The 11,648-nt window shown below is 49.9% G+C and overlaps 1 protein-coding gene across 1 annotated transcript; it reads right to left on the bottom strand.

Moving 5' to 3' along the window:
* Nucleotides 1–4,828: 4,828 nt before the first annotated feature.
* LOC115916720 (histidine-rich glycoprotein-like) lies at nt 4,829–11,396 on the bottom strand. The gene is made up of 4 exons (XM_030970459.1): nt 11,346–11,396; nt 8,797–9,980; nt 7,379–7,584; nt 4,829–4,837 (listed from the first exon to the last, which is right to left on the bottom strand). The coding sequence occupies exons 2-4, from the start codon at nt 9,905–9,907 to the stop codon at nt 4,829–4,831; spliced, it is 1,326 nt and encodes a 441-aa protein (XP_030826319.1). The 5' UTR covers nt 9,908–9,980; nt 11,346–11,396.
* Nucleotides 11,397–11,648: the final 252 nt, after the last annotated feature.

Below are 11,648 nucleotides of genomic sequence, written 5' to 3'. Positions count from 1 at the left end.
ACTCATCAGTTATTAACTCATCATTTATTAACTCATCATTTATTAATTCATTAGTTATTAACTCATCATTTATTAAGTCATTTATTAATTCATCATTTATTAACTCATCATTTATTAAGTCATCATTTATTAAAACTCATCATTTATTAACTCATCATTTATTAATTCATTAGTTATTAACTCATCATTTATTAAGTCATCATTTATTATTTCATCATTTATTAACTCATCATTTATTAATTCCTCATTTATTAACTCATCGTTTATTAACCCGTCATGTATTAACCCATGGTTTATTAATTAACGGTTTATTAATCCACGCTCTGTCTCATTAACACCAGAGGCGACACTGGAGGGGCGCTGACGGAGCCGGGAGACGTCGGGGAGGGGGGAGGGGCGGGTGGGGGCAGCGCCAGGTGTGCCCAGGTGTGCCCAGGTGTGCCCAGGTGTGTCCCAGGTGTGTCCAGGTGTGCCCAGGTGTGTCCCAGGTGTGTCCAGGTGTGTCCCAGGTGTGCCCAGGTGTGTCCCAGGTGTGCCCAGGTGTGCCCAGGTGTGTCCCAGGTGTGTCCAGGTGTGTCCAGGTGTGTCCCAGGTGTGTCCCAGCTGTGCCCAGGTGTGTCCCAGGTGTGTCCAGGTGTGCCCAGGTGAGGTTTGGGGTCCCAGCTGTGCCCAGGTGAGGTTTGGGGTGTCCCAGCTGTGCCCAGGTGAGGTTTGGGGTCCCAGGTGTGCCCAGGTGTGCCCAGGTGTGTCCCAGGTGTGCCCAGGTGTGCCCAGGTGTGTCCCAGGTGTGTCCCAGGTGAGTTTTGGGGTCCCAGGTGTGTCCCAGGTGTGTCCCAGGTGAGTTTTGGGGTTCCAGGTGTGTCCAGGTGTGTCTCAGGTGAGTTTTGGGGTCCCAGGTGTGTCCAGGTGTCTCTCAGGTGTCTCTCAGGTGAGTTTCGGTGTCTCTCAGGTAAAAGGGTCAAAGGGCAGGGTGGTGACACCTCCAGGTGTGTTCCAGGTGTGTCCAGGTGCTCTCAGGTGTTCCAGGTGAGTTCTCAGGTGAGTTTTGGGGTTCCAGGTGAGTTCTCAGGTGAGTTGTTGGATGTCCCAGATGTATCTCAGGGGGGTTGTTGGATGTCCCAGGTGTGTCCCAGGTGTTGTCCAGGTGTCTCTCAGGTGCAGGGGTCGAAGGGTAGCGTGGTGATGCCCCCAGGTGAGTTCTCAGGTGAGGTTTGGGGTTCCAGGTGAGTTCTCAGGTGAGTTTTTGGATCTCTCAGGTGTCCCAGGTGTGGTCCAGGTGTGGTCCAGGTGTATCTCAGGTGTATCTCAGGTGTATCTCAGGTGTCTCTCAGGTGTCTCTCAGGTGCAGGGGTCGAAGGGCAGCGTGGTGACCCCCCAGGTGAGTTCTCAGGTGAGGTTTGGGGTTCCAGGTGAGTTCTCAGGTGTTGTCCAGGTGTGTCCCAGGTGTGTCCCGGGTGTATCTCAGGTGAGTTTTGGGGTTCTCAGGTGTTCCAGGTGAGTTCTCAGGTGAGTTTTGGGTCTCTAAGGTGAATTTTGGATCTGTCAGGTGATTTCCAGGTGTTCCAGGTGAGTCCTCCAGGTGAGTTTTTGGATGTCCCAGGTGTGGTCCAGGTGTCTCTCAGGTAAAGGGTCAAAGGGCAGGGTGGTGACACCTCCAGGTGTGTTCCAGGTGTGTCCAGATGCTCTCAGGTGTTCCAGGTGAGTTCTCAGGTGAGTTTTGGGGTTCCAGGTGAGTTCTCAGGTGAGCTTCTGGATCTCTCAGGTGTCCCAGGTGTGTCCCAGGTGTGTCCAGGTGTCTCTCAGGTGTATCTCAGGTGTATCTCAGGTGAGTTTCTGTGTCTCTCAGGTACAAGGGTCGAAGGGCAGGGTGGTGACACCTCCAGGTGTGTTCCAGGTGTGTCCAGATGCTCTCAGGGGTTCCAGGTGAGTTCTCAGGTGAGTTTTTGGATCTCTCAGGTGTCCCAGGTGTGGTCCAGGTGTGGTCCAGGTGTATCTCAGGTGTCTCTCAGGTGTCTCTCAGGTACAAGGGTCGAAGGGCAGCGTGGTGATGCCCCAGGTGAGTTCTCAGGTGAGGTTTGGGGTTCCAGGTGAGTTCTCAGGTGAGTTGTTGGATGTCCCAAATGTATCTCAGGGGGGTTTTTGGATGTCCCAGGTGTTGTCCAGGTGTCTCTCAGGTGCAGGGGTCGAAGGGCAGCGTGGTGACGCCCCCAGGTGAGTTCTCAGGTGAGTTTTGGGGTTCCAGGTGAGTTCTCAGGTGAGTTTTTGGATCTCTCAGGTGTCCCAGGTGTAGTCCAGGTGTTGTCCAGGTGTATCTCAGGTGTATCTCAGGTGGGTTTTGGGGTCCTCAGGTGTTCCAGGTGAGTTCTCAGGTGAGTTTTTGGATCTCTCAGGTGTCCCAGGTGTAGTCCAGGTGTATCTCAGGTGTATCTCAGGTGGGTTTTGGGGTCCTCAGGTGTTCCGGGTGAGTTCTCAGGTGAGTTGTTGGATGTCCCAGGTGTGCTCCAGGTGTGCTCCAGGTGTGCTCAGGTGCAGGGGTCAAAGGGCAGCGTGGTGACGCCGCCGTGCAGCTCCAGCCCCGCCTGGGCCCAGGCCAGCAGGTCCCCGCGGGCAGGTGAGGCGCACCTGGCCAGCGCCGCCACCTCGGGCGGGGCCAGCGCGCGGCTCCACAGGTGCAGCTCGGCCAGGTCGCCCACGAACGCCTGCGTGGCGTCGAAACGGCCGCCGAGGGTGTCCTGGAACGGCAGGGGACACAGGTGAGACAGGGGACATACCCTGGGGACACACCTGGGCACACCTGGGGACACCTGCGGACACACCTGGGCACACCTGGGCACACCTGGGCACACTCAAGAGTCACACTCAGACACACCTGGGCACACCTGAGCTCACACCTGGGCACACTCAGACACACCTGAGTTCACACCTGGGCACACCTGAGCACACTCAGACACACCTGGGCACACACCTGGGCACACACTGAGCTCACACCTGGGCACACCTGAGCACACCTGGGGACACCTGGGCACACCCACAGTCACACCTGGGCTCACTCAGAGATACCTGGGGACACACCTGAGCACATCTGGGCACACCTGGGCACACTCAGACACAACTGGGCACACCTGGGCACATACCTGCGCACACTCAGGCACACCTGGGCACACAGAGAGTCACACCTGGGCACACCTGGGCTCACTCAGAGATACCTGGGGACACAGGTGAGACAGGTGACACACCTGGGGACACACCTGGGCACACCCACAGTCACACCTGAGCACATTCAGACACACCTGAGCACACCTGGGCTCACTCAGAGACACCTGGGCACACCTGGGGACAGGTGACACACCTGGGGACAGGGGACACGCCTGGGCACACCTGAGACACACCTGGGCACATCTGGGCACACCTGAGCACACCCACAGTCACACCTGAGCACATTCAGACACACCTGGGCACACCTGGGCACACCTGAGCTCACACCTGGGCACACCTGGGCACACCTGAGCTCACACCTGGGCACACGTGGGCACACCTGGGGACACCTGGGGACAGGGGACACACCTGGGGACACATCTGGGCACACCTGGGCACACCCACAGTCACACCTGAGCACATTTGGACACACGTGAGCACACCTGGGCTCACGCAGAGACACCTGGGGACACCTGGGCACACTCAGACACAACTGGGCACACTCAGACACACCTGAGCTCACACCTGGGCACACTCAGAGTCACACTCAGGCACACCTGGGCACACTGAGACACACCTGGGCACACCTGGGCACACTGAGACACACCTGAGCACACCTGAGCTCCCACCTGTTCCCTCACCTGCTCCTGGCCCAGCACCAGCACCCCGTGCGGTCTCAAGGGCACAGGTAACACACCTGGGCACACCTGCGCACACTCAGACACAGCTGGGGCACACTCAGACACACCTGAGCTCACACCTGGGCACACCTGGGCACACTGAGACACACCTGGGGCACACTCAGACACACCTGAGCTCACACCTGGGCACACCTGGGCACACCTGGGCACACTCAGGCACACCTGGGCACCCTCAGAGTCACACTCAGGCACACCTGGGCACACCTGAGCTCACACCTGGGCACACCTGGGCACACCTGAGCTCACACCTGGGCACACTGAGACACACCTGAGCACACCTGGGCACACTCAGACACACCTGAGCTCACACCTGGGCACACCTGGGCACACCTGGGCACACCTGTTCCCTCACCTGCTCCTGGCCCAGCACCAGCACCCCGTGCGGTCTCAAGGGCACAGGTAACACACCTGGGCACACCTGCGCACACTCAGACACAGCTGGGGCACACTCAGGCACACCTGGGCACACCTGGGCACACTCAGAGTCACACTCAGACACACCTGGGGCACACTCAGACACACCTGGGCACACTCAGAGTCACACTCAGACACACCTGGGGCACACTCAGACACACCTGAGCTCACACCTGGGCACACACCTGGGCACACCTGAGCTCCCACGTGTTCGCTCACCTGCTCCTGGCCCAGCACCAGCACCCCGTGCGGTCTCAGGGGGTGGCCCGGGGCGAGCCCCTCCCCCCTCCCGCGGGGGATCCCGTCCTGGAAACTCCTCCAGGTGCCCCCCGAGGCCGCCCAGGTGACACAGAGGTGCTGCCACCTGCCCGGGGCGGGGGACAGCGACAGCGCCACCGCCTGGGGGGACAGAAAAAATCACAAATTAACCCAAAATTAACCCAAAAAACAGCATCGAAATATCCCAAATTATCCCGGAATTATCCCAAAAACCCCGCCCAGGTGACCCCAAAAGACTCTCAAAAAATCTGCAAAAATTCCCTAAAAAATCCATTTAAACATTCCCCAAAAAATCTGAAAAAAATCCCAAAAAATACTTTTAAAAAATCCCCCAAAAAATCCCGCAAAAAATCTCAAAAAAAATTCCAAAAAAATCCCGCAAAAAATCCCTTTTAAAATTCCCCAAAAATCCCTTTAAAAATTCCCCAAAAAAGCCGCAAAAAATCTCAAAAAATTGCCCAAAAATCCCTTTAAGAATTCCCCAAAAACCCCTTTAAAAATTCCCAAAAAATCCCAAAAAATTCTGCAAAAAAACCTCAAAAAATTCCCAAGAAATCCCCCAAAAATTCCACAAAAAATCCCTTTAAAAATTTCTCCCCCAAAAAAAAGATCCACAAAGAATCTCAAAAAATTTCCCAAAAAATCCCACAAAAAAAATTCCCCAAAAATCCCAAAACTTCCCAAAAATCCCCCAAAATTCCCCAAAAATTCCCAAAAAATCCCAAAAATTCTGCAAAAAATCTCCCCAAAAAATCCCAGAAAATCCCCCAAAAAATCCGCAAAAAATCTCAAAAAATTCCCCAAAAATCCCAAAAAATCCCGCAAAAAATCTCAAAAAATTACCGAAAAATCCCCCAAAATTCCCAAAAAATCGCACAAAAATCTCAAAAAAATTCCGCAAAAAGATATCAAAAAATTCCCAAAAATCCCTTTAAAAATTTCAAAAAATTCCACAAAAAATCCGAAAAAAATCTCAAAAAATTCCCCAAAAATCCCAAAAAATCCCGCAAAAAATCTCAAAAAAAAATCATAAAAATCCCCCCAATTTTCCCAAAAATTCTGCAAAAAAACCTCAAAAAATTCCGCAAAAATATATCAAAAAATTCCCAAAAATCCCTTTAAAAATTCCACAAAAATTCCACAAAAAATCTCAAAAAAAACCCACAAAAAATCCCAAAAAAATCCTGCAAAAAATCCCAAAAATTTCCCAAAAATCCCTTTAAAAATTTCCAAAAAATCCCCCAAAAATTCCCAAAAATCCCCCAAAATTCCACAAAAAATCTCAAAAAATTCCCAAAAAATCCCAAAAAATTCCCCAAAAATTCTCAAAAGTCCCAAATAATTCTGCAAAAAAAACCTCAAAAAAAATTCCAAAAATATCCACAAAAAATCTCAAAAAAATCCCCAAAAAATCCTTTACAAATTCCCAAAAAATCCCCCAAAAATTCCCAAAAAATTCCCAAAAATTCCGCAAAAAATCCCCAAAAAATCCGCAAAAAAATCTCAAAAAATTCCCCCAAAATTCCCAAAAAATCCCACAAAAAATCTCAAAAAAATTCCGCAAAAAGATATCAAAAAATTCCCAAAAATCCCTTTAAAAATTTCAAAAAATTCCAGAAAAATTCCACAAAAAATCTCAAAAAAAAAAAAAATCCCAAAAAATCTCAAAAAATCCCCCAAAAAATCCCAAAAAGTTCCCAAAAATCCCTTTAAAAATTTCCAAAAAACCTCACAAAAAATCCCAAAAAATTCCCAAAAAAATTCCCAAAAAATTCCCAAAAATTCCGCAAAAAATCCTTTAAAAATTCCCCCAAAATCTCCCCAAAATTCCACAAAAAATCTCAAAAAATTCCCAAAAAATCCCAAAAAATCCCCCAAAAATTCTCAGAAGTCCCAAAAAATTCTGCAAAAAAAAACCCTCAAAACAAATTCCAAAAAATCCCAAAAAATCCCCCAAAAATCCCCCAAAAAATTCCTCAAAAAAAAATCTCAAAATATTCCCAAAAATCCCTTTAAAAATTTCAAAAATTCCACAAAAATTCCACAAAAAATCTCCAAAAAAAAAAAATCCCAAAAAATCCCAAAAAATCCCGCAAAAAAATCCCAAAAAGTTCCCAAAAATCCCTTTAAAAAATTTCCAAAAATCTCAAAAAAAATCCCAAAAATTCCCAAAAAAATCCCCAAAAAATTCCCAAAAATTCCGCGAAAAATTCCCAAAAAACCCCAAAAATTCTGCAAAAAATTCCCCAAAAAATCCCAGAAAATCCCCCAAAAATTCCCAAAAATTCCCAAAAATCCCAAAAAATCCTCAAAACAAATTCCAAAAATCCCAAAAATCCCCAAAAAATTCCCAAAAATCCCAAAAAAATCCCCCCCAAAAATCCCCAAAAATTCCGCAAAAAAAATCTCAAAAATTCCCCAAAAATCCTTTCAAAAAATCCCAAAATTCCACAAAAATTCCACAAAAAATCTCAAAAAAAAAAAATCCCAAAAAATCCCAAAAAAGCCCCGCAAAAAATCCCAAAAGTTCCCCAAAAATCCGCGTAAAAAATTTCCAAAAATCTCAAAAAAAATCCCAAAAATTCCCAAAAATGCGCGAAAAATTCCCAAAAATTCCGAAAAAAATTCAAAAAACCCCAAAATTTTCCCAAAAAATCCCCAAAAATATCCACGAAAATCCCCACAAAATTTGCCCAAAAATTGCCCTAAAAAATTTGACAAAAATCCCCCAAAAAATCCCACAAAAAAATCTCAAAAAATCCCCCCAAAAACCCCCAAATCCCCGGTACCTGGTCATCGACGAGCAGCCGAAAGGCCGCCCAAGAGAGCAGCCCTAAATTTGCCCCAAATTTGCCCGCAAGATCCCCAGAAGGGGTGCCCAAGTTGGGGCCCCACAAGCCGCCCACATTGCACAGCGGACCCGCGCCCAAGTTCCGAACTCGCGAACATGTAATTGGTGCGCAGGGGGAAGGACACGCGGAAACCGCCCCGGAAGCTGGGGGAAAAATCAGAAAAATTCGGAATGAAAATTGAAATTTATCCTGGAATTTGCCCCGAAATTTTGCCCCAAATATGCCGAAATACGATGAAATTTCACCCTCAAAAAGTGTCAATACGAGTACGCAAATTCTCCCCAAATTCTCCCCCAAACTCCTCCAAATTTGGCCCCAAATTCACCCAAATTCCGCCTCAAAATTCCCCTAAATTTACCCCAAATTTGCCTCAAAATCCCCATCCCAGGAGACCCAAATTCCCCCAAAATTCCCTCAAATTTGCCCCAAATTCTCCCTCCCAAATCTCCCCTCAAATTCCCAATTCCCAACATGGGGGGAAAAATGGAAAAAATTCAGAATAAAAATTGAAATTTATGCTGAAATTTGCCCCAAAATTCGCTCAATTTTCTACTAAAATCCGTTGAAATTTGCCCCAAAATCGCCCTAAATATGATGAAATTCTGCCCCAAATTTGTCCCCTAAAATCTGAATCCCATAAATCTCAAATCCCCCCAAATTCCCTCAAATTTGTCCCCCCGGAAATCTCAATCCTAAGAGCTCCAAATCTCCCCAAATTCACTCAAAATACACCCCGAATTTATCCCCTAAAATCCCAATCCCAGGGGTCCCAAATTCCCCCAAATTCACCCCAAATTCACCCCCAAAATTGTCCCCTAAAATCCCCCAAAATTTCACCCAAATTCTCCAAATTCACATCCATGTCGACCCCCAAATCTGGCCAAATTTGACCCAAAATTCACCCAAATTCTCTCCCAAATTTCCTCTCAAATGTCCCCAAATTCCCCTCAAATTTGCCCAAAATTTCTCCCCAAAATTCCAATCCCAAGAATCCCAATTTCTTCCCCAATTTCTTCCCCAAATTCACCCAAATGGCCCCAAATTCACCCCAAAAATCCCAATCCCAAAGACCCCAAAATCCCAAGAAACCCCAAAACCCAAAAATTCCCCCAAACCCCCCAAATCCCAAAAAGATCCCAAAATCCCCAAAAATCTTGATCTCAAATTTCCCCCAAATTTCCCCCAAAATTCTCCCAAAACCCCCCAAAAAATCCCCCCAAAATCCCCAAATCCCCAAAATCCCCCAAAGATCCCAAAATTCCCAAAAATCTTGATCCCAAAAATCCCCCAAATTTCCCCCAAAATCCCAAAATCCCCCCCAAAATCCCCAAACCGGCGGCGGTTGCCATGGTTACTGTAGTGGTTGCCGTGGAGCGGATGCCGGTTGCCATGGTTACCGCCCTCCAGCCGGTTGCCGGGTTTGCCGTTGCCATGGAGACCGGGCGGGTGGTTGTTATGGAGGATGCCGCTGCGGTTGCCATGGTAACCGTGGGGCTGGGCGGGGTCGGCGGCCTTGGCGCGGTTGCCGTGGTAACCAAGGGGGTGATGCTGGTTGCCATGGAAACCGTCGGGGCGGTCGCCGTGGTCCTTCTCGCGGTCGCCGTGGTGATCGTGGGGGGCGTGGTTGCCATGGAGACCGTGGGGATGCTTCTCCTGGTGGTGGTTGCCATGGAGACTGTTGAGGTTGTCATGGAAACCGTGGGGATGCTTCTCGTGGTGGTGGTTGCCGTGGAGATCGTCGTCGTTGCCATGGAAACCGTGGGGATGCTTCTCGTGGTGGTGGTTGCCATGGTGACCGTCGTGGTGCTCCCCGTGCTTCTCCTCGTGCTGGTGGTTGCCATGGAGACCGCCGTGGTTGCCATGGAGACCGTGGGGATGCTTCTCTTCATCATCGTCGTCGTCGTTGTCGTGGTTGCCATGGAAACCATGCGGATGCTTCTCGTGGTGGTTGCCATGGTGACCGTCGTGGTGGTCCCCGTGCTTCTCACGGTGGTCTCCATGGTGACCGTCGTGGTCGCCATGGTGACTGTGATGGCGGTCGCCGTGGCGACCGCTCAGGTGGTCCCCGTGCGTCTCCTGGTGGTGCTGGTTGCCATGGCGACCGTCGTGGTCGCCATGGAGACCGTGCGGATGCTTCGTGGTGGTGGGGGTGGTGGGGGTGGTGGTTGCCATGGTGACCGTCGTGGTGGTCCCTGTGCTTCTCCTCATGGTGGTTGCCATGGTGATCGTGGGGATGCTTCTCCTGGTGGTGGTGGTGGTGGTGGTGGTTGCCGTGGTAACCGTGATGCTCGGCGTGGTCCCCGTGCTTCTCGTGGTGGTGGTTGCCGTGGTGATCGTGGTGGTTGCCGTGGAGACCGTGGGGATGCTTCTCCTCGTGGTGGTTGCCATGGAAACCGTGGGGATGCTTCTCCTGGTGGTTGCCGTGGTGACTGTGGTGGTTGCCGTGGTGATGGGAGCCGTTGCCATGGAGACGCAGCTGCAGCTCCAGGGCCTCGATTTTCCTCTGCAGGGCCTCGCGCAGCCCGGACACGTTCCGGCTCTGCCCAAAACCACCCGAAATTACCCCAAAAAATCGGCCCCAAAATTAGCTCAAAATTACACCAAAAATCACCCCCAGAATCAGCCAAAAATCAGCCCAAAAATCACCCCACAAAAATCCCAAAAATCAGCCAAAAATCACCCCCAAAAATCCCAAACTTCACCCCAAAAATCACCCCAAAAAAATCCCAAAAATCAGCCAAAAATCAGCCCAAAAATCACCCAAAAAATCCCAAAAATCAGCCAAAACTCACCGCAAAATCATCCCAAAAATCACCCCAAAAATAACCCCAAAAAAATCCCAAAAATCAGCCCAAAAATCAGCCCAAAAATCACCCAAAAACCCAAAAAAAACCCAAAAATCAACAAAAATCACCCCAAAGTCAGCCCAAAAACACCCAAAATCACCCGAAAAAATAACCCAAAAAATCCCAAAATCAGCCAAAACCACCCCAAAAATCAAAAAATCATCCCAAAATCACCCCAAAATCACCCCAAAAATCCCAAAAATCAGCCAAAAAATCACCCCAAAAAATCACCCCAAAAACCCAAAAATCAGCCAAAAATCCGCCAAAATCATCCCAAAAAATCACCCCAAAAATAACCCCAAAAAAATCCCAAAAATCAGCAAAAATCAGCCCAAAAATCACCCAAAAAATCCCAAAAATCAGCCAAAAATCACCCAAAAAATCGCAAAAATCAGCCAAAAATCACCCCAAAGTCAGCCCAAAAAATCATCCCAAAAATCACCCGAAAAATAACCCAAAAAAATCCCAAAAATCAGCCAAAAACCACCCAAAAAATCCCAAAAAATCATCCCAAAAATCACCCCAAAAATCACCCCAAAAAATCCCAAAAATCAGCCAAAAATCACCCCAAAAATCACCCAAAAAATCCCAAAAATCAGCCAAAAATCACCGCAAAGTCACCCAAAAAAATCAGCCAAAAATCACCCAAAAAATCCCAAAAATCGCCCCAAAATCACCCCAAAATTGCCCCACCCTTTTAACCCCTCCCCTTTAAACCCCTCCCCCTTAACCCCCTTTCCTTTAGCCACTCCCCCTTTAGCCCCGCCCCCTTTAGCTCCTCCCCCTTTAGCCCCTCCCCCTCATCTGTAATCCACCCCCCACCCTTTTAAGCCCCACCCCCCAACCCTTTAAACCCCTCCCCCATTCTTTTCATCCCAACTCTTAAACCCCGCCCACTTAACTCTGCCCCTTTAAGCCCCTCCCCCACCCCTTTCAACCCCTCCCCCATTCTTTTAACCGCCTCCCCTTTAACCCCTCCCCCTTTAGTCTCAGCCCCGCCCACCTTAGCCCCTCCCCATGTGGCCCCGGCCCCGCCCCTTTAGGCCCCGCCCCCTCACCTGCAGCTCGCGCAGCCGCTGCTCCCGCATTTCCTGCAGGGCCCTCAGCGGCCCCGCCCCTCCCCCTCCCCCCCCTCCTCCTCCCGGCATCGCCCCGCCCCTCCCCCCCAAGCCCCGCCCCCTTCCAAGCCCACGCCCGGCCAGGCCACGCCCCCTTGTCCTTGGGGGGGGAGGGGCGTGCAGAGGAAGCGGAGGGGGCCGGAGGGGGGAGGGGCGGCGGCGGCCGCAGGAGGAGGAGGATGAGGAGGGGGAGGGGCGGGGCCATTAATGAATAATTAATGAGGGGGGGAATGAGTGAATAAT

Source organism: Camarhynchus parvulus, unplaced genomic scaffold (assembly GCF_901933205.1).
Source record: "Camarhynchus parvulus unplaced genomic scaffold, STF_HiC, whole genome shotgun sequence".
In the NCBI taxonomy this organism is placed as follows: Eukaryota; Metazoa; Chordata; class Aves; order Passeriformes; family Thraupidae; genus Camarhynchus; species Camarhynchus parvulus.
This window is presented reverse-complemented; position numbering and strand designations above follow the sequence as displayed.